The following is a 24051-nucleotide window of genomic DNA, read 5'->3' as shown; positions in this document are numbered from 1 at the left end:
TGTCCATCCCTTCCAGTCCTCCCCCCCCCCCCCCTACAAGGCCCCTGTTCAGCATAGCAGGTGAGGCTGCATGGGTGATGTACTGGTCATTCTACCCAGTTGTATCCCCGACCCAATGTGTCACGCTCCAAGACACTGCCCTTGAGGCGGTACGGGTGGGATTCCTCGTTGAGTCTGAGGGAAAAATCAACCCTGGAGGGTAAACAGATTAAGAAAGAAAGAAAGAAAGAAAGAAAGAAAGAAAGAAAGAAAGAAAGAAAGCTGCATTTTTAGAGAATGGACCTAAAGGTTGACAGAAACCTCTTTTAACGGGAGAGACCACTGGGAAGAAATACGGCTGCACTCATCCGTTACGCGCGGCGGTGCATTGCGTTTTTCGGCGAACATCCTTTTATCCAGTTTTCCTGAAACACGTCCAGCAAAAAGACACACACACCAAACGCGACATCAACGATTTTATTGAAACAGATCTAAACAATCCCATGTTTGTTTATCTTGTGGGGGCCTGCCATTTCTTCCAAGGGCCTGGTTAATCAATATTCATCTCAGCGTGATGGAATCCCGACTAATCTCCCGGGGCTACGACAACATGAACGACCTCCAGGACAGCAATGACTCATCGATACACAATCTCGTCCGGCACTGTGCGAGGCACACGTGCATGATACCTCACCTCCTCCCAAACACCTGTTTATCAGGAATGAAGAGACAGACAGCTCTTCACCCCGGACTCTAAAACGCTTTAAATTCCAGAATTTCCCAGATTTCCCCTTAATTAATCAGCTGTCCTGTAATCACCCTTATTTAAATAAACAATAATGTTGTCCGTATACTTTTAATGCGAGGCTCGTATTTCGTTTCTTTAATCTCGGATTAGCTGTGTTGCTCTACCGGTTTCGTTCGGTGTCCAGACGTCCCTTATTTTACGGGATAGTCCCTTATTTCTCTAAAGTGTCACGTTGTCCCAGCACAAACTATACCGGACGCATTTGAGATTCTGAAGGGGATCGGGATCAGATACCGAGAAGGAAGAATTATCTATAATCTGTATAAAATCAGTCCTCAGTGATAATAATCGAGGGCTTTGAAAAAAAAAGAAGCAGCAATCCAGAAAGGAGTGAGTCAAGACTGCAGTTTGCCCCCTCCACCCTCCTTTTGTGTGTTTATGTAGAACAGGCAATAAAGGAAATCAAAGAGGAATTTGGAAAGGGAATCACGATCCAAGGAAAGGAAATCAAAATTCTGAGATTTACCGATGATATTGTTATTTTATCTGAGACTGCAGGAGATCTGGAGAAATTGCTTATGGATGGAATCTTGGGTAAGGACTACAAGATGAAAATAAATAAGTCCAAAACAAAAGTAATGGAGTGCAGTCGTACGAAGTCAGGTGATGCAGGTGATTAGAAAATGAAGTCTTGAAGGAATATATTGTTACTTTGGTAGTAAAATAACTATCGATGGCAGAAGTAAGGAGGACATAAAATGTAGACTAACCGAAGCAATGAAGGCCTTTCTTCAGAAAAGAAATTTGCTCACTTCGAACATTGATATAGGAATTTATTTATTTATTTATTTATTTATTTATTTATTGTTGTATGTCCGGCGCTCCCTTTCTCGCTCCGACAGCCAGCTGCACGCGCGCCTGTGTATCATTCTGCTAGCTTCGACGCGCAGCCCTCAGTGCGCGTGCCTGACCATCGAGTGTACTATAAATAGGAGCTCCCTGTCTGCTCACTTGCCCACTTGCCCCGGTGTCCAGCTCCAGAATACACCCTACGTCGAGCACGGAGGCTACTCCTCTTGAAAATGTGCTTCGACCAGGTGGACTGAATTTCTGGCAGTACGAGGTCTCACCTCTGGTCACCGCTCCCTTACCTGTTTCCGCTGCCTATGTTCCGTAATTCTTTACAAGCCATTTTCATTCCCTAATTTATGCAAGCTCCCTTAGTTTCGCTAGGTGGAATTTCTTCAATCAATTGAACTTGCCTTTTTAGGAATTCAGGCACTTCAACAAACAAGGACTCTCATGAACATTTATGTTAGTGTGCCAGATAGTTCTCGACTATCAACGTGTCAATTCACAAAGACTATCTTTTCAAGATAGAAGTGTATATAAAGACTGCAAACCTGTACATATTGTATAAAGACAGACTTTTCTCAAGATTCAATATTCCTTTTTTGCTTCAAAATAAATTTCAGTTATTTGTGTAAATATTATAAAGTGAAGCAAAATAAAGTTGTGTTCTGTAAACTTCAACCTTGGTTACAACATTTATTTATTTATTTATTTATTTATTTATTTATTTATTTATTTATTTTTGGCTATTGGCTCTACGTCGCACCAACAGAGATAGGTCTTACGGCGGCGATGATATAGGAATTAGAAACATGTTTTTGAAGACTTACTTCTGGAGTGTGGCATTGTATAGAAGTGAAACATCGACGACAACTAGCTCAAAAAGAAAAAGAGAATAGAAGCTTTTGAAATGTGGTGTTGCAGAACAATGCTGAAGGTAAGATGGATAGATCGAATCACGAATCAAGAGATACGAATGGAATTGGTGGCATAATTTAACAAGAAGAAGATACAGTGTGATAGAACACATCTTAAGACACCCATGACTTGTTCAGTTGGTTTTGAGGGAAGTGTAGGTGATAGGAACGGTAGGGGTAGACCAAGGTACGAATATGATAATCGGATTAGAACAGATGTAGGATGTAGCAGTTATGTAGAAATGAAAAGGTTAGCACAGGATAGGTTGGTATGGAGGGCTGCATCAAACCAGTCTACGGACTGATGACTCAAACAACAACATTGTCCCACATTTCGTGAACCGTCCTGTATAGTTTAAAATACCGTGTTTAAACTTTATTTAATACAAAGCTCCGATGTATTTCTCATTGTGTAGAGAAAGTAATTTCTGTTTGTTAAGTTGGCCCTAAATGTAACAAACCAGAGAGCCAGACGTATACACAGGTACAATGTAAAAATGACAACTTATAATCCTGTACAGTGAGCATTGTTTTGACATAAATACGTCTTAAGGGTCATCCGAAAATTTGTGTGCCGGGCTGAGTGGCTCAGACGGTTGAGGCGCTGGCCTTCTGACCCCAACTTGGCAGGTTCGATCCTGGCTCAGTCCGGTGGTATTTGAAGGTGCTCAAATTCGTCGGCCTCGTGTCGGTAGATTTACTGGCACGTAAAAGAACTCCTGCGGGACTACATTCCGGCACCTCGGCGTCTCCGAAAACCGTAACAGTAGTTAGTGGGACGTAAAGAAATAGCATTATTATTATTATTAAAATTTGTGTAACGCGACAAATTGTGCGACGGAAGTGGCGTCACATTAGTCCTTACCGTTGGCCTTCGACGCCAGAGATGCTCTGTGAAATGTTGGCAAATAAATCGTTCGTTATTGATATTTGAGTTTCATTTTTTGAAACACATATTCCTGATCATTACCTTTACACAAAGAGAAGAGTTTCTTTTTTGCAACACTTGATGTACTGGAATTGGGCCGCTGTTAAGAATTTCGGATCTTCTAATTTTAAACATGGTATAATAAATAATGAACGACAGTCGAAGTGCACCGTATTTTCATGCTTGTAATCTGGCAGCCTAGTTTAGGGACTTCTTTCCATTGCTTCATCATCGCTCTCGAGAAGAATTATCTCAAGTTTGGAGAAACCGAGGTGGTAAAGGCGTGCTCAGTTCACCCGGAAGGACGTAGGTTCGGTTCCCCGTCAGGAAGTTGAATACTTTAAGAAACGCGATTTCCAATTCCGGAGGTGCATATGGTCCTGAGGTACACTCAGCCTACATCAAAAATGAGTACCAGGTTAATTCCTTGAGGCAAAGGCGGCCGGGCGTAGAGCTAACCACTCAGATGAGTCAAGTGCATGATCGGGACAATAGGTTTATAGCTAACACCCTTCAGGTTCCACAGCATCGTACGGTAAAGTGCAGTAAGTCGTTCATTGTCACTGCCTCTCAATTATACAACGATCTTAAACTATATGAAATTCAGCAAAGTAGTGTGGGAACTCAGAGAAAATTTCTTAAATACCACTACCTTTCCACTTATTAAGCCATGCAAATGAATTTTTACCAAATTAATTAAAAAGTACGAAATATCATAACCCCCTAGATACATTTTAGATGCTCAGTTTACTCTTAATTCATCCTCGGCTTTAAAATTCTTAGGTTTCTCTTTCGTCTTCTCTTCCTTGTTAGTATAGTGTATGTTTATGAAATGTTAAAAGTATTATTGCAATCTCCTAGATGTTTAGTTTTTAATCTTATTCTTATATCCTCAGTAGGAAAATGTATCTTACGCCTTTTATGTATTCTTTTATTAGATTTTGTATGTTAGGTGATACATTTAAGTTAAAGTGGCAGTTAGTTACAGCCAAAGGGACCTCTGGTCCTACTTGTAATTAACTTTAAATAAATATATTTCTATTTCTATTATATTTCTACCCCTTCAAGTGCTGAGGTTACGGATAGTGGAAGCCTTTACCTTCAACCCCTCCAGGGGCCTTCATGGCCTGCACAGAGATGACTTTGCTTTGCTTTTGGAGACAAATACTAAGAGATAAAGGACAGGTTTATACTTCACATCAGCCAGGCCTCCCAACAAAACCATGGTTGGGCCGATGACCTTCGATGTTAGGCCCCTTAAAACAAGCAAAACCATGGTTCTCCAAATGGAATGCCGACAGAAGATACATAACATCTATAATGCGTATGCGACTCGATCATAGAAGTTGTAGAAGCCACTTAATGTTGCATTGGATTTATGGACTCTCCCTACTGTGCATGAGATAATCAGTCAATTCAAGACTTAAATCATACTTTCATTGGGTGTAACCTCGATTGAGAACAATGACAATCATTTTTTAACAGTTTGGGTGTGTTGGGGTTCCAGTTTCCAGTTAGTATACAGTGTCTGCTTCCTTCAAACTTCAGGTTTATAATGCTAATGCTTCTTTCCTAAGACAGCCGAATTTATACTTGAAAAATCACTTTGATTCAGTATGTTGAAGTCTGCTGTGGTGTGTAATTGTATACGATGGTTCTTTAATTTACATTTATTAATCAATTTTGTAAGAAATTTCTATTGTTATTAAATGTTTTCAGAACGTTGCAAGGACTGTTTTTGAGAGAAGACTTTAATTTAACCGATCGAGTTGGCCGTACGGTTAGGGGCGCGCAGCTGTGAGCTTGCATCAGGGAGATAGTGGGTTCGAATCCCACTTTCGGCAGCCCTGAAGATGGTTTTCCGTGGTTTCCAATTTTCACACCAGGCAAATGCTGGGGCTGTACCTTAATTAAGGCCACGGACGCTTTCTTCCCATTCGAGGCCTTTCCTATCTCATCGTTGCCATAAGACCTATCTCGGTACGACGTAAAGCAAATAGCAAAAAATATTTTAAGGCCAAGCTCTTTGCTGGCAAACAACCATAATTAATATAAAATTACCTTGTAGGAGATAACGCTTTGCCGTCGGCGTTGTGAAAGAAAAGTGCACGATTATGAAAGAAAGACGACTAAACAAAGACACGATGATATCAGACGCTGGGATTTTAGCAAAATGGCTTGCAATTGAGATGATTAGTGTGAGAGTGTTGTTGCTAATGCAGTACGTATGTCGGTCCAGTGACCCGGCAAGGTCGAACGAGCGAAAGTTCACACTACACACCCACCCACTCACCTACTTGGACAATAAATGGGAAACCTGTGTTAGCTGCACCTTATCTGCTCTACGCTCGTAAGTCTCGAGGATAAAGCTCGGACCACCACGGCTTAGTAAATAGAGACTACATGGCTTTAACTTCAACCTTTTGATATAGAGACCACGTAAAGCGGGATAACATTTCTAACTGGCTACGTAGATTAGTTGGACAGGTACTCGCCTTCTATGCTTAAAGACGTTGGTTCAGATCCCAGCAAGGTCTGTCCGAGTCACTGTGAGTTAAAAGGGGAGCAACTGTACCCGTAAACGAATTGACCGTTTTAAGTACAAAAATCCTCGCTATCCGTTTAAGGGGCGTAAACACGCATTATTATTATTATTATTATTATTATTATTATTATTATTATTATTATTATTATTATTATTATTATTATTATTATTATTTTCTTGCTAGTGGCTTTACGTCACACCGACACAGATAGGTCTTATGACGACGGTGGGATAGGAAAGGCCTAGGAGTTCGAAGGAAGCGTCCGTGGCCTTAATTAAGGTACATCCCCAGCATTTGCCTGGTGTGAAAATGGGAAATCACGGAAAACCATCTTCAGGGCTGTCGACAGTTGGATTCGAACCCACTATCTCCCGCGCCTCTAACCACACGGCCAACTCGCCCGGTATTATTATTATTATTATTATTATTATTATTATTATTATTATTATTATTATTATTATTATTATTATTATTATTATTATTATTATTGGACCCTCCGTGGCTCAGGTGGCGGCGCACCGGCCTCTCACCGCTGGGTTCCGTGGTTCAAATCCCGGTCACTCCATGTGAGAGTTGTGCTGAACAAAGCGAAAGCGGGACGGGATTTTCTCCGGGTACTCCGGTTTTCCCTGTCATCTTTCATTCCAGCAACACACTCCAATATAATATCATTTCATTTCATCTGTCGTTCATTAATCATTGCCCCAGAGGAGTGTGACTAGCTTCGGCGGCCGGCACAATTCCTATCCTCGCCGCAAGATGGGGCTTCATTCATTCCATTCCTGACCCGACCAGATGACTGGAAACAGGCTATGGATTTATTTATATTATTATTATTATTATTATTATTATTATTATTATTATTGGCTTTACGTCCCACTAAGTACGTTTTACAGTCTTCGGAGACGACGAGGTGCCGCAATTTAGTCCCGCAGGAGTTCTTTTACATGGCAGTAAATCTACCGACACGAGGCTGACGTATTTGAGCACCTTCAAATACAAGCGGACTGAGCCAGGATCGAACCTACCAAGATGGGGTCAGAGGGGCAGCGCCTCAACCGTCTGATCCACTCAGCCCGTCCATATTATTATTATTATTATTATTATTATTATTATTATTATTATTATTATTATTATTATTATTATTATTATTATTATTATATAATAACCTGCGTGGCTCAGGCTATAGCTTCTCACCATTGGGTTCCGTGGTTCAAATCCCGATCACTCCATGTGAGATTTGTGCTGAACAAAGCGGAGGCGGGACAGGTTTTTCTCCGGGTACTCCTGGTTTTCCCTGTCATCTTTCATTCCGGCAACACTCTCCAATATAATGTCATTTCTTTTCATCCGTCAGTCATTAATCATTGCCCCAGTGGAGAGCGACAGGCTTCCGCAGCCGGCGCGATTCTTATCCTCGTCACTAGATCGAGGCTTCATTCATTCCAATCCTGACCCGATCGAATGACTGGAAGAAGGCTGTGGATTTTCATTTTCGTTTTTTCTCGGAAACCGCAGATTAGAAAGAGGGTACTGTTTATTGTACTATTTTATTTTGATACATGCAGTTTTAACAATGCGTTTATATCATACAGCACACTTGAAAAATATGCAGAAAGAAGACAAATAAAAAATAAAGTTATTATTATTATTATTATTATTATTATTATTATTATTATTATTATTATTTCTTTGTTCGTATCGGCCTAGTAAGGACCACGTTATTTCAGCTGTCTTCCCTGGGCTTTGATCTTTGCCCAGTGTTCCTTCATTTGTTGCCGGTGTTGCCCGTTTCTTTCCTCAGTCCACGTCTTTCCCATCTTCAACTTCGGCTTTTCTTAAAAACCCTGGCGGTCTTCTAGTTTCCTCCTCAGTGCGTTGAGTTATTATTATTATTAGATGCGAAAAAGACCAGAAAACTGATCACGCAAAGCTCACTTAGAAGTTGTTCATTTCCTTCTTTGCCAGGCAGCCTTCAGTTTTTCTCTCATTGTGGTTCTTCGTTGTTCTTCTGTCCACTTAGCTCCTGTCTTCTTGTGGTTTCTCTCTGACTCTACTTCCCACTTGTTGATTTTCGTTCTGCAGCAGGTTCGGTCAGCGATGTCGGCCACTTTGATTCCTGATTTTTCCAGGTCTTGGCGGATTTCCGTTGTCCACCTATTTGTTTTAATGTTTTCTGTTGCCTCAAGTAAGATTCTTGTCAGTCTGTTTTCTGGAAGGCGTTTGATGTGTCCGTAAAATTTCAGGCGTCTTTTTCTGACGTCGGCCGCAGGGTTTGAGAGCTCCTCGGTTTTTGTACGAGACTGCAGTCTATATCCTTCGTCAGTCAGTTTTGGGCCGAGAATTTTTCTGATGATTTTACGTTCCTCTTTCAGGATGTCTTCCAGTACTGTTTTTCTGTGGATATCCAGTGTTTCACTCGCGTATAGTATTTCAGGTATAATAATAATAATAATAATAATAATAATAATAATAATAATAATAATAATAATAATAATAATAATAATAATAATAATAATAATAATAATAATAGGTGCTCGTTTCTGCCAGCTATAAGCTACGATTACACAAATTTCGTGATTTCATTTCTTTTCGCCAGTATTCCTTCATTTCCTCGTTCGGCCTATTTCGTACCTCTTCTGAGAATACCCTATTCTTGCTGTTCTCCGAGAAATCCTTCGCTTCTGCAATTTTCTTTCTGTGCCTTCTGTCTTGAATCATGATGGAATTCCTTCACCCGTGGGAGTTGTATTTCTCTGTTCGTCTGGAAAGTGAGGATGATCTTTATTATTATTATTATTATTATTATTATTATTATTATTATTATTATTATTATTATTATTATTATTATTATTATTATTATTGTTCGGCTCCATGGCTAATTGGTTAGCGCGCTGGCCTTTGGCCACCGGTGTCCCGGATTCGATTTCCGGCAGGCTCGGGAATTTTAACCATAATTGGTTCATTTCGCTGACACGGGGGCTGGGTGTATGTGACGTCTTCATCATCAATCCATTCTCATCACGACCCGCAGGTCGCCTACGGGAGTCAAATCAAAAGACCTGCATCTGGCGAGCCGAACTTGTCCTCGGACACTCCCGGCACAAAAAGCCATACGCTGTTTCATTTTTCATTATTATTATTATTATTATTATTATTATTATTATTATTATTATTATTATTATTATTATTATTAAAAGGAAAGTATCTAATGTAAATTGATATATTTAAAGACAAAAGTCCTCATAACAAATGTAAAGCCATACGTAAGGAACGGGAGTTAACACTAATTAAAATCTTCTTTCTTGCTGCCTCACTTTCCTCATTGTTTGTTTCTGGCTTTGCTTCTCAATTTATTTGAGTTCACCTCGTTATTTCCTTCTCGTTCTCGGCGTTGAAACTTTATTAATAAAAAGACACTAATTACCTCTAACGTACCGGGATTTTGTTTAAAAAGTCTGAAATGCAGGAAGAAAAACAAACCGCGTGATCTTCTTATCACACTACGTAATTGCATGGCTAATTGAATGTACTGTTTGAATGGTAGATGTAAAAGACTTGGCATAGAACAACAAGAAAATTCACCTATCAAACATCTCCGCTCATGGTGAGATCATCCCTATCAACGTATCCACACAAACGAAGTATGGAGTTGGACTTGTACATTGAAACGTATTTATTCTTTATTTATATATTTTTTTTTTTGTAGGCGTACCATTATTTGGCCAGAAATTCGCTGTTTTCAGATTATTCAGAAATTCTTCCCTACGACCCTAAACTGCGAAAAAAAAAAGCCAAAACTCCCTACAATAAGGGACATGTCTCTGCGTTTGTCAACACTGTATTTAATATATAAAGCAGAAAGTTTGTCCTTTGTGTGTCTGTTCCTTAAATAAATCCATACAGTTTCACCAATATGAACCAAATTTTGTATACTTGCCTTTTACGACTCTGCAGTTAACACTGTCAACAAAAAAAGTGGATAGCCCCTTCCATTACCTAGATTTAGGTCCTTCAGCACATTAGCTATTTGCTTTACGTCGCACCGACACAGATATGTCTTATGGCGACGGTGGGATAGGAAAGGCCTAGGAATGGGAAAGAAGCGGCCGTGGCCTTAGTTAAAGTTCAGCCCCAGCATTTGCCTGGTGTGAAAATGGGAAACCAAGGAAAACCATCTTCAGGGCTGCCGACAGTGGGATTCGAACCCACTATCTCCCTGATGCAAGCTCACAGCGGCGCGCCCCTAACCGCACGGCCAACTCGCTCGGTTAAATTAAAGTCTTCTCTCGAAAACAGTCCTTGCAGCGTTCTGAAAACATTTAATAAAAATAGAAATTTCTTATATAATTGATTTATAAATGTAAATTAAAGAACTATCGTATACAATTACACACCACAGCAGACTTCAACATACTGAATCAAACAGATTTTACAAGTATAAATTCGGCTGTCTTAGGAACGAAGCATCAGCTGAAGTTTGAATGAAGCAAACACTGAATACTAACTGGACCCCGAAAATCACTTTTTAAGGCTCTAAAACCAACCGTTTTCGAAATATTGGTACGACACTATATCCGCTCTAGAAACTGGATGAAGAAATGACCGGCTATAACAATGGCAGTGTCAGTTCAAGGGATCCCATTCATCTTTCCATCTAAGGGGAGGTCTCTTTGCGTTTAACGTAGTGAATTATTAAATTCGACCCACTTTAAAGGAAAATATAGGCTATATTTTCAATCCCTGTACGAAAATTATCGGAAGTTAGCTGCATAACTGCCGAAGACGATACAATAATTGTCTTCCCACGGTGAGTAGTTTCGCGCCGAAGCCAAAGTCCCCGTCATGTAATATCTGATAGCATGCTCTATCAAACATCATCAGAATCGAAGAAACTTCAGTAAAATTTATAAATTCCTTCTGTAGAAGTAATGGGCCTATAGGAGATTTATTGAGTTTTGTCGCTCTTCATTGCCTTTGCAGAGGAAGCCGGGAGTTGTCTCATTTACAACAATACGATAAAACATGCTTCTGCATCCAATTGCCTGATGATGATAATGATGATGATGATTGTTGTCACCAAGGTTGAGATTTACAAAACACAACTTTATTATTCGCTTCAAATGCAAAATACACTATTTACACAAATAAAACTGAAATTTAACTTGAAGCAAATGAATTAGGAATCTTGAGAAAGAGTCTATTTTTTTGTACTATATACAAGTTTGCAGTATTTACATCCACTACTATCTTGAAAAGATAGTCCTTGATATGAAAAGTCGATAGTCGAAAACTATCCGAAGTACTGACATAAATGTTTTGGAAAGTCCTTCCTTGCTGAGTTCATAAAAGCAAGTTCAATGTTGGAAGAATTCTTACTTAGCGAAACTAAGGGAGCTTGCATTAATTAGGGAAATATAACGGTATGTAATAGTATGACTGGATATGGGCAGCGGAAGAGGAGCGGTGACCAGAGGTGAGACCTCGTACTGCCAGAATTCAGTCCACCTGGCCGAAGCACATTTTCAAGAGGAGTAGCCTCCGTGCTCGACGTATGGTGTATTCTGGAGCTGGACACCGGGGCAAGTGGGCATCAGGACAGCTGCTGCTGCTTAAATGCTTTCATTCCCCGCCCGAAGGGCGGGGCGGGCCCCCTAGATCGTGTCGCGATCTCTCGGGCCGGGAGAAGGGAAAAGAAGTAGATGGTGTGATAGAAGAGGAAGATGGGGATAGCGATGTAAATATTCATGAGGAAGTAACGGTGGGTCTTCTTAGCTGGGGAGATGGGAACGATAGGAATTGTGCTCGAGGAGTGAAGTTTAAATGAATGTAGCAGGGTGGAAATGGAATGTGAGGAGTTGCAGAATTGTTGTGATATTGTTAAGGGAAGTGATGAGGAGTCGGATGATATCTAGCGTTGGAGGTGGTGGAGGGAAGAAATTAGGTGGGGAAAGGCGTGGGCAAACGGGTGTACTAGGTTGGAAAGGAGGAATTGGCCGGGGGCGGCAATATGGTGGGTTGAAACGTTGGCGAATAGGTTGAGGTGGGGAGAGAGAGGGCTCAACTTTATGACGATGGCGATAGATGTAAGCTCCATTGGCAATAAGTCGTTGGACATCTTCGGCAGTTGGAAGGTGTATGCGGACCATATACGTCGGGCCGGAGGAGTTCTTGATCCGAAAGACGCGACGAACTGGGACGCCTTCGGCTTGAAGTTCCTGGAGAATCGTTCGAGCTGAGAGAGCAGGATCCACTCCGCGTATCACACAGCTGTACATGGTGTGACAGGTCGATGAGGACTGCGTGGATGGTGGTGCGGCGGAGGCTGCTGCGTCGGCGGCGTGCGTAGATGGTGGTGACGAAGGCAGTGCTGCAGCTGTAGACGGAGATGTCTCAGTGGGTTGGTTCAGGTGTTGAGGTCCTTCAGGGCTAGGGCAGACAGGGAGGAAAGAAGTCATGAGAGGAGAAGGATGGCATGTTATAACAGTTGTGACCGGGACAGAAGGATAGAGAGGGATGGAGGGCGTGCTGGTCGTTGCGATGGTAGTGGTGAGGGTGGTGCTGGTGGTGGTGGCGATGGGAGTTGTGTAGAAATGAGAGGAAGATGGTTGGGACGGAGTCCACTGTGGTGGTGTTTCGTTGGCAAAGTACGAAGGACAAGATGTCACTCGGTGGATCTGGCTGTCCAAGTAGATTCCGCTGGCGAGAAAATGTGAAACGGCGTCAGCTGAGTGGAGATGTAGCAGGACCCGACGTGTAGGGACGAAGTCTTGCAGTATCCTTGAGACGCTTCGGGCTGGGACGTGTGCCATTTGGAGTTTGGCAAGTAAGTCCTGGTCAGAGAGAGCGGGATCGATGTCATGGAGCACGCAGCTGGACATGGTGCTGGGGAGGCTGACTACCAACTAGGTGTCGGCCTAATATGCTGATTGAATCGGCGGGAAGCTAAGTTATAGATGGTGAGCCACCCGGCCGAGCAAAAATGATTTGAAGGTGCGACGGAGTTCGGTGCAATCCAAATCAGAGGAGAGAGTGCGTTCAGGACAGGCTGGGAGTTCCTCTTTATAGTACACACACGACTGTTCAGGCACGCGCACTGAGGGCTGCGCGTCGAGGCTAGAAGAATGACACCTGGCGCGCGTGTAGCTGGCTGGCGGAGCGAGAAGGGAGCGCCGGACATACAACACTGATGATGATGATGGTGTTTGTTGTTTATAGGGGCCTAACAGCTAGGTCATCGGCTCCTCAATTGTCTCATTTACAGCAATATGTGCTTCTGCTTTCAATTAGACAGCTCCATACTATTCATTTAACTAATTTGTCATACACATGAATGCACAGGGTGATTCTAAAATACTTTTACAAACTTTGAGGACGGGTTCCTTACACCAAAAGAAGAAAAAGTTCATATAAACATATATCCCAAAATCCTTGTTGGTTCTACAATCCAGTGAGTGGTTAACTAGAAACTCGGGAATACTATCTACGACTCCTGCTTCCTTGCATTTTCTGTACTAAGCCTACACTGATTCGTAAATGTTATTCTTTGTATTTCCTTCAACTGTGAGTGATTGTAAAATATTTGAACATTACTTTTGATGGTGTCTTCTCTCCCCCTGTTCTTCTCTAGGAAAATAAGGCTTCCTGACCAAGAAAGGTCTTGTGAATTCAACGGTGGCAGGGTGCGAAATCGCGGGGGGGGGGATTTCCTATCTCAAAGGTTCCCCCCTACTAAAATTTCGCAGGGGGGATTCTTTCCATTATAAAATTATGAGGAAAATGTAGAACACATATAATTTATGACTGAAATTAATGATTTTTACTGTACATATTTTTATGAAAACATCAGTAATAATTCAAGTGACTGCCAGACCTTCAGCAATAAAACAACGCAGCAGTGGCAATCCAGACCTGCAGCCTATTATTATTCATGTTTCACTCTGACAAGTCCATCTGAAACCCGGGAAAAATATAAATTACTTGAAGCTCTCCTCCTTTGTCATTTCTCTCAGTAGCTCGAGCTTACACCACTCCTGTACTTCTTGCAGAGTGTGTGTTTACGATAAGTAGCCAATAGGACAATATTCACTTAAGCAGTGTACAAACCGACAAATATTTTAAGTCAGAACTTAGCCCTGGTAGAGGAAAGTTCCACTAATAAAGCAGTAAATCGGGACAAATCGCGCCTCGTCTGGCCTTTCGTAAGAAAGCGACAGTCTCTTAAAACTTCTCAGCTGGTTGGAATAATGTTCTAATGTTTATCATTCTCGTTATAACAACAAAATTCAAACTAAAAGATGTACAGTTTACCAACGTCTGGGGGAGGGGGGGAATTAAATTACAGGGGAAATTTAACCCCCCCCCCGCCTGGCAAATACTCCCTGAAATAAACACTAGTAGATAAGCCCTATGCCCCCCCCCCCAACCATTTATTTCTGATTTCGCATTCTGAAAGCCAGCGGATTTTGTCAAGAAGGCTCATTAGACTGACTACGTGATACTTCAGTATTTGCAGGCCATAGGACTGGCCAAAGTTTTTAATGGGCTGTATGTGTCACTCTATCACGGATAGTTGCTTTTCTTTCAAATTGTCTGACAACAACAATCACAGTAGTCCAGTCCAGTCCAGGATTGTTAAGTAGTTCACAACTCAAAGCCAGCTTCAGAGCTGCCGGTTGAGTAAAACATGTCGCCGAGACTGTACAGTAGACATAAATTAGAGGGGAGCTAGTATCACACTATAATGGGTATGTGATTTAGGTTTTAAAGTGTGTGGAAGCAATAAACGTCTTCCTGTGCACCGTGTAATAGCAACACATTACACATGCTATATTTTTAGACGGATGGTGTTGGCATATCGCTTAAACACTTCCGGAAGGAGACAGTAATTTATTATTGTTTAGGAACTCTTGAACTCGCTGCAACGAAGGAACAGACGCAGATCGAATAAGCTTATCCAGATGATGTAGGAACGTCGGTGGATGCAGAGAGGGTTTCGTCCCTTAAGAGGCCACGGCTTGTCCGTGGTCCAACAGCTCTGTACTCTGACCGGCCAACCGAGCAGAGGAAAAGTAGCCACGGCTCTACCGTGGCTCTACGCTTTTGCATTCGGGAGACGGGCCTGGGGAACAGTGCTACACTTCACGCCTGGCCCCACCCGTGGGCTGTCCTGAGAATGGTTTTCCGTGGTTTTCCATTCTCCTGCACTAAGGCGAATGCCGGGACAGTTCGTAGTGTAGGCCACGGCCGCCCACCCTCTCACCTTCTCCGCACATCTCCACCGTAACACATCTCCCGGCCTGAAAGACGGCGTAACCGTCTAAGAGGCCCGCCTCCCCCTTCAGGGGAGGAATGAAAACGTTTCCTAGTAGTAGTAGTAATAGTAGTAGTAGTAGTAGATGTAGGAACCGCATTTGCTGGACTGAGTGGTGACCTGGCCTTGTGAACCCAAGTTGGTAGGTTCGATCCTGGCTCAATCCACTGGTATTTCAAAGCGCTGAAATATTGTCCATAGATTTACTGGGACGTAAAAGAACTCCTGCGGAAAAAGATGTCCGGTACCTCAGCGTCTCTGAAAAACGTGATGCTGCGTACAAACCAGCATGCAAAACGCTGAACCGACCGGTACACCGAAGAGCACAGCGTGCGTTTCGGCAATCCTGTAACATCACCATTAAAAAAAAAAAAAATCCTTGAGTGTCGATATTTCAGCGACACGCAACTGTTATGAACGGGGTTCGCGCTGTCAGTATCTTTCTGACGACTGTAGGACAGGGCAGTCATACTTAAATACAATCTTTCTCTGCGAATAGTATTTTTATCTGTTTTCAATTCTTCATTTCATGGTACAGTGCATTGGTGAAAGGAATTTACGGTTAAAATGATAGAACTCTATAAGAGCGCGGTTGGGTTCCGAAACAAGCGACAGATATATCAGTCGACGCATCGTTTGAGATACCAATCGACGAGTGCCTTCATACCATAATAAAAATAGCACGCTCATACCTGTATGTTGCCCTTTCGTACTTGTATTATAAATCCACAACCGTCTGGCGCAATACTGCTTATTGCTTATTTTGATATCTTAACAACATATTGAAAATTAGTGTATGACGGAACAAGTGGCTGCCAGGTTTGGGTGACGTAGCTGTCAGCTTGCATTCGGGAGATAGTGTGTTCGAACCCGCACAGCCACTTGCTCGGTACTGAAAGTTGCATTTCCCACCATCATCTCACCGTATTAGGTTTGTGAAGTTTAGAGCAGGGCCTCTCAAACGCCCAAAATCTCACGCGTGCAAACTGAGGCGCAGAGTTCCTGTGCACAGTGCATCGGTCTCACTCGGCTCGGCTCGGGCCAATGTTTCGTCTCTGGGCTACTCGGCTAAGCTCGGGTCAACTCGGCTCGGATTTGGAGCGCTACGGAGCAAGTGAGGAAGAGGGAGACAGGCGTGGGGAAAAAGAGAGACAGCGCTATTCCTCCAAATCGAGGAGTCTGCAGTCTGGTCAACCAAGCAAAGTCGTCTTTTGCACCGTGCACAGTGCATGCACCAGGTGCATGAACCCGGAGAGGCCATGGTTTAGAGAGTCTTCATAATCCTCCCTTCTCTTTATTCGATAACCTGAATACATGACCTGGACTCTTCCAGCCCACATCCTTGAATGTGCTCTCTACATTATGCCATTGTTCCAGTTCTCCGTACTGAATCTTTCTCTTATTAGAGTTAACAGCATATCGGAGACAGGGTGACCAACCGTCTCGCATTCTAAGGTATTTTATAAATGTCCCGCGCGGGAGGTTATTTGTCCTACAATTGTTTCGTTTGCTATCTGAACGGATTTTCGTGTTATTTTATCGGACGAATTTTCACAATACGCAACTATCCTGCCATCCAGCTTCAACTAAACATAGCTAAACCGTTGCCAACAGGATGATCTTTGAAAGCATGTTATACCATCTTTGGAGAAGTGTTCCGGATGTACCTTCCGAGTTACCGATAGTCCGTGGCATGGCGTGCGTGGTCATCCTGTAACACGAAGCGGATCAACATAGACGTGTTGTGTTAACTGGAGTTCTTTAAATTTTTGTGATTTTTGAAATGGATTCGGCATCGGATAGTGATGAGTGCACTTGGTCACAATAAATGAAAGCTGTCATTTAAACTCGAAAAGGCAAAAGGGTAAAATAAAGGCGTATGTGCATATAATGAAAAGTGGGAAACCAAAACGCCATACTTTGATCCTGACCAAAGTAACGTCCACGAGACGTTTTGCAAACTTTGCAAGAAGACGTTAGTGTTCAACCCACAGCCTGGAAAATAAATTGTAGGCCTACAGTAAAGATGAGTGAAATGTATTTTTCTCTGTTATTAGTTATTACTTCAGTAAGAGTGCTCTTCGTCAAACAGAGGGAAACTGGCAACACAATGCTTTGGAAATGTTATAAAAATTACAGACAAAAATGAAGCTGTCCCCCTAAATTGCAGAATGTCCCCCTTTTATTGACTCTCTTATCCCTCATTCCTTCCTTGAACAGTTGGTCCACCTTAGTCGGAGGCGATGTAGATTGTGCTGATCGCCACGTGGGGGAGTGGCTACTCCTCTATGTTTTGTTCACTTCATGGTGGAGGGGTAGGTAACGCTGTTGTTTTGCTCTCAAACCAATGGTGAAAGGAAGGGTGGAAGAATTCTGTAGTAAAGAGTGAGATGTGAAAGAGAAAAGAAAACACTCACCGTCTTCCCCAGCTGGCAGATGACTGCGCACAGTCCCCACAGCCTCGTGTAGCAGGTCCTCTCTCGTGACGTCCAGTGCCAGGGTGATTAGCGAGCCTCTCTCACTGCCTAGTTCTGCTTCTCCTTCGCCCTCCTGTGCCTTGTTCCAGGCTCTCAGGGCCTTGGCTGCGACACTCTGACCCTGGGGTTCCTTCAAACCCGCGAACACTCGGTAGCCCAGACCGGCCAAATGCAGCGCCGTCTGGAGACCTGCAAACAGGAAATTCATTCGGGTTTTAATGTTTTTAATTATAATTTACTATACGTTGCAGCGATACGATAGTTCTTATGGCGACGATGGGATAGAAAAGGGCTAGGTGTGGAAAGGAAGGGACCGTGGCCGTAACTGGATGGTGCTATGCATTTATTGAGCAAAGGCAAAGCAAAGCAAAGTCACGTCCGTACGGGCCATGAAGGCCCTTGGAGGAGTGGAAGGTAAAGGGTTCCACCATTGTTAATCTCGGCACGGGATGGGGTAGAGTGGTTTGCTCTACGCCTGACGCCTTTGCCCCCAGGAATTAACCTGTTACTCATTTTTGGTGTAGGCTGAGTGAACCTCAGGGCCATATGCACCTCCGGAAGTGGAAATCTCGTTTCTTAAATTTCACGACTTCCTGACGGGGATTCGAACCCACGTCCTTCCGGGCGCACCGAGCACGCCTTTATCGCCTCAGCCAGGCAGCCCCTATTTCTTGAGCAAGGGCCAAAATTGATTCTTTTTAAATGATTGCTCCATCTGGTAGCTATCAATGTAAACTTTGCATAGTTAATTGCTCAGACTTTTGACGTAGACTCGCGTTCCTCTACAACGTGTACACGGAAAGAAAAATTTTAAGACGCTTTTACTGTTTGGTTAGAACGCGTCTGTCATCGAGAGTATTTAACTTACTATTATGTTTAATGTGTAAATATACCGGGCGAGTTGGCCGTGCGCGTAGAGGCGCATCCGGGCGATCGTGAGTTCGAATCCCACTGTCGGCAGCCTTGAAGATGGTTTTCCGTGGTTTCCCATTTTCACACCAGGCAAATGCTGGGGCTGTACCTTAATTAAGGCCACGGCCGCTTCCTTCACATTCCTGGGCCTTTCCTATCCCATCGTCGCCATAAGACCTATCCGTGTCAGTGCGACGTAAAGCAAAATAGCAAAAAAAATGTGTAAATAGACAGATAAAACAGGCGACGTACCTGTTGCAAAAAAAAAAAAAAAATGAAAATTTGAAACGCAGTTTTCATGAAATAGCGCTTCAAAATAAGGCGACATTTGTACTAAATATATGACGTCACACGCATACTCTGTTATAAGATGGCGCTGTGAGTCCACGAAACCCTGAAAACCCTGCGGCCGTACAGTAGTGACAGCCTACCCCTCAATCGCTAAAACTTAAGTTTCACATGAATTGACTAACCGTCATTTCTGTGTTTGAATTATGCATCATTTCATGTTATATGCCGTGATTATGTAGACCGTGCGATTAGGGACGCGCAGCTGTGTACCTGCATCTGGGGGATAGTGGGTTCGAGCGCCACTCTCGGCAGCCCTGAAAATGGTTTCCAGTGTTTTCCCATTGTCACACCTGGCAAATGCTGGGGCTGTATTTTAATTAAGGCTACGGCCGCTTTTTTCCCATTCCTTGGCCTTTCCTATCCCTTCGTCGCCGTAAGAGCTATCTGTGTCGGTGCGACGTAAAGCCAATTCTAACAAAAAATGTATTATGTAGAATATTGTTTAGGAACATTTTATAGGAGCAATTTATGTTGTAATTCTAATGTTTAAAAGCTTCTGTTTTATTTATTCGTAACGTTGCAAGATTTTGTGAAGGAGGTCTGTAAACGAATATGATTAATATAACAAGCGATGTGATATTTGACATAATATAATCCTGTACTTAAATGAGCAGTAAACTTTGTTAAAAAGTACCATATTATATATTCTACTTTTTAAAGCCAAATTGAATCATTAAATGAAAACTATTGGGTAGTCAAGTGATTCAAAGCAAATAAACTAAAGAAACCGCAATGAAGCATCAACTGACCAAGCGATATTATCTCAGATTACGACAATATACAGCAGGGGTGCTCACGCTTGGCATTCCGTCTCGCGGGCGCCCAGCACTCTAAGTGGGCGGACTGGCAGGCGATGAGCGCAGCGTTACAGTGACGCTGTGGCTACGTCACAGGCCGTGGAGGTTGGGCGAAGTCCTCCCAGTCACACTCGATCACTGTGGCGATACACAGGTTTGCAATGGAGACAGAAAATAATAAAAGAAAGAAGGCAGAAATCCATGTCATTTTCAATTTACGTTGTAAGAAATTAGTTATTTATGTTCTTCGTATTTTATGCACTTTGACCGGATGCAATTAAGAGTTATGCCTACATCCTCAAATATTTGATTAATGTGAGTAATGAATTGCAATTTTCACTATTACATTTCAAGAGGTACTTTACAGTTCTAATATAATACGGAGTTAAGGTGGATGAGCTGGGGCTTGTGGTTGTTTGGCTTTAAATTATCTGATAAACTCACTAACAATGCAATCATGCTTACCGGGAATAAACTCAGTAATATTATTATTTATTTGAAGGCATACTGTACATCTATCTGGCAGATACAGTTTTGTTGTTGCTGTACTTAGAAAATATCTACGTCCTCTGTCGTGATGAAACTGCCTCTCACATTTTAGAGGCTAGCTATTATCACCGGACGCCTGTTAAATTTTAAATACTATTTTAAGAAATTCAGTGAACAGAGAAATTCACACAACACTACAACACTGAAAAAATATTTTTTTCATTTGAGGGTCGAGTCATAAGTCATGGCAACTATTTTTTTTTTTCTCGTGAACAGGAGACAACACGGAAAATCTAAGATATGCATTTGGAAATATAGGGCATGCACTTATGCACAGTGCCTGAAGACAAATTCGGACTTCAGGAGATTCTCGTAGGAAAGTGACAGAGCACAGGCCATTGGTAAACATTGTTTTATTATGGTATACTCGTAGACAGCAAATACACAAGACTACGTACAAAGGACGGGTCTCCACTCGTTAAGGACCTTCGAAATAATCACCCAAGGTTTCCACTGGCGGTGGGGCAGGCGCTGAATACCATTCGCTGCATATGTATCGCTAACGTGTGACACCTCTCTCCGATATGCTGTTACGATGTCCTCTTTGTTAGCAAACCGTTGTCCACGTAATGGCTTCTTGACTTTGGGGATTAGATCATAGTCACACACCTAATGCTTCCCGCAGCTCTGCATGGCATTCGCGTGCATTTCTGCTGCGGAGATCTGCTATTTTAATGTACGATCGTTGCTCCTGCTTGTTGACTTCCATTTTGTGACGCTCTCACTCACACACTGAACTTGGGGGCATGCTTAGACCTACACTGATGTTTACATACACCATCTAGTGGCATCATACAGAAGTACATATCACACGTTTTCAAATGCATATCTTAGATATTCCGTGTTGTCTCCTGTTCGCGAGAAAAAAATAGTTGCCATGGCTTATGACTCCGACCTTCGTAATTATATTACATTTTACGTAATGAATAACAAAAATTTTACTTTTAAAAGAAATGAAAATATTGTCATTCCTATCCAAGGAATTGTAAATCATAGCTTGTACGCTTAAACCCTGTATTTTTGTAAACTGTAACACAAAAATTATAACGTATCAGTTTTCTTTGAGTGAATAAATGTAGGAAAATCAAACTGACTGTTTATATCGAGTGCAGTATAAATCAAACCGGAATATCTTGAGAAGGTCAGCTTTTTTTTGTTGCTATTATAGAGTTTTATTTTAAATAATGTATCCCAATCAGAAGTTCGCTGAATAGTCGAGGAGAGCTTCGTAATCACAACCGAACGCCATGGTCCCTCGCTTCCCTGCAAAGTGTGGTCGCTCTCTCGCTTCACTGTGACGTATGCTTGCTACGTAAGCTGCTCGCATTTACGCCACGCCAGCCCGGCCGCACTAGGCTAGCCTCAACGGGCGCCCAGCTGAGCACTTCTGATATACAGGGTGGTCTGAAACAACGTGAACCTGGGATGATGAGCGTTAGATATGTCGCGCCGTCGTCATTGTATCAGCTGCTAAAGTTGCCAATCATATCGCACCAAGTGGCGGATATTTAACAGCAATGGAACTCCTAGAGGGCAAAGTGGGATACATTTAGTCCTCCAACCACATCTTTCAAAGATATTTACCAACACAATGAATTCTATGCGACACTATTTTTAATAGCTGACTTCATATCATTGTAGAGGGCAGTAGTATATTCCATTCTGACAATTATTTTTCTTCTGGGGTACAAAATGTACCCCACGTGCCACTCTATGAACTTACTTTTCGTGAACTTCTTTGGTGGATATTTATTTATTTATTTATTATGTATGTAATTTATTTATTTATATTTTATGTATGTAATTTATTTATTATGTAATTTATTTATTTACTAATTTATTTATTTATTTATTTATTTTATTTATTTATTTATTTATAACAACATTCTGAAATGTAAATTGCATGCAAGAAAACGGAAAGTTAGTTTCAAGTGTTTTAAAAGAGAAATGAACTAAAATGTACTAATAGATAGATAGATAGATAGTCTGTGTTTGCGTGTAGTATGTGTTTTCTTAATTTTTACATGTTCACTTTGCAATACATTTCGTTTAACTTCATTAATACATTAAATGTATCCATAAAAATGACTTTGTGAATATTTAAGAAGTGTACTGATTATGAAATATACTATACATTACTAAAATTACTTCGGGTCCATATTGTACCCCACTTGGCCCTCCAAGGGTTAAATCATTTCTCCTAAATGGGTGTGAATCGTGAAAAGTGACCAAAAGATTGACCAATAAACTCCAGACCTTCTTGAACAGATCCTTGAATTTATTAGATTTTTGAATAATATATGAAGCCATCTATTCTTAGTTTCGAATCAGTTTAGTTATAAATATTAGGAATTTGGTGGCCAAATATGATCCAGTTCAGGGAAACAGCCAAAAATTAAAATAACAGCACACATAATGTCTAATTTGGAAAATAGGCCGAGTTTCCGCGGGTAATATTCTCAATATCCTAAAAATAGGGGGCAAGTCAACTTGTAATTTAAACATTATCCTCTATTTCAACTATCTCGCATGCACATGTCAGGATTCCAACGCCAGCCAATAACAATATAATTGAATAAACTGAATATGGAAAATATCAATAAAAACACACACAAAGTTAACCAGAAAGTCTGTGGTAACATGTGGCACTGCTAGAACATTAACAATGACTTAATCTCACTTCTGAATTCAAACACACGCTTTTGGGAACATAACGAATTTTCGAACAAATATCCCCATTTTCTAAAACTACTCTTAAGGAGAAAATCGCCAAATCACTCTTAAAGCATGAAAATGAAAGATTGTAACAATTTTAATCCATAATAAATGAAATAGTACATGTGATCAAATGATGAAGAGGAAATGGAAGTGGACTGGCGAGAGACGAAGTATCAGTTGCCCAGCAAATTCTTGAATAGAATGCGCAAGGTCGAGGAAGCGCAGTAGAACACGAATGATCTGGAAGAGATCCACAGACCAAGAACTGGCAGCAGTCCACATGACACGGCAAGAGGCAAAAGAATTAGCCCAGAATAAAGTGCGACGGAAGATCTTCGTGGAAGCCCTATGTTCCACGGGGAATTAAAGGATGATTAATTGAATTATTAACTAATCTTGTTCGGGGACTAGCTATCCGTGCTTGTTTTATACACACCACACTGTCAACTACCATAGGAATATCTTATACGAGAATGCATTCCTCCTCGTAGGTTTCCGATCGTAAAACAGAGCCAAGTTCTCGAATGCGATACAGAAAAGAAGGGAATTTCCTGGACTTCTTGGCCTAACGCATTGAGCTCGCAGCTGCGATGAATGATATTCTGTAAGAAAGAAGACAGGACAAAGTTGATGGATTCAGGATATCTTATTCGTAAGTTGGAAGTAACAGACACGAAAGTGATGAGAATTTTTTATTATCATTTTTTTTTCACATCGTTACGCCCTACTCAGGAGCACGGTTGAACTTGCTAAGCTGATGTGTTGGCCTTCTTTTCCTCCCAAAATCTCTTCATCCTCTCGCTGAGCTGCTTCGTTTGTTCTTCTGTCCAAGTTATAGTAGCTCTGGTGTTGGGTTTGTCTTCAAAGTGGTGATTGTCGATTTTGGTTCTGAATTTATATCTGTCCTGTACAATGTCTTCTGAGATGTTGATTTCCTGGAGATCTGTTTCAATTTCACGAAGCT

At 41.8% G+C, this 24051-nt stretch overlaps 1 protein-coding gene across 1 annotated transcript in view; it reads right to left on the bottom strand.

The window, feature by feature from the left end:
* LOC136883471 (D-beta-hydroxybutyrate dehydrogenase, mitochondrial) overlaps window positions 1-24051 on the bottom strand; it is a 388732-nt gene that overhangs the window by 144521 nt on the left and 220160 nt on the right. The window contains exon 3 of the mRNA XM_067155786.2: window positions 17701-17949. Within this exon, the coding sequence (XP_067011887.2) occupies window positions 17701-17949 (249 nt within the window). The remainder of the gene's footprint in view (window positions 1-17700; window positions 17950-24051) is intronic.

Source organism: Anabrus simplex, chromosome 11 (genome assembly GCF_040414725.1).
Source record: "Anabrus simplex isolate iqAnaSimp1 chromosome 11, ASM4041472v1, whole genome shotgun sequence".
Classification (NCBI taxonomy): domain Eukaryota; kingdom Metazoa; phylum Arthropoda; class Insecta; order Orthoptera; family Tettigoniidae; genus Anabrus; species Anabrus simplex.
Note: the sequence above shows the minus strand (reverse complement) of the source record. Positions and strands in the feature narration are given on the sequence as shown.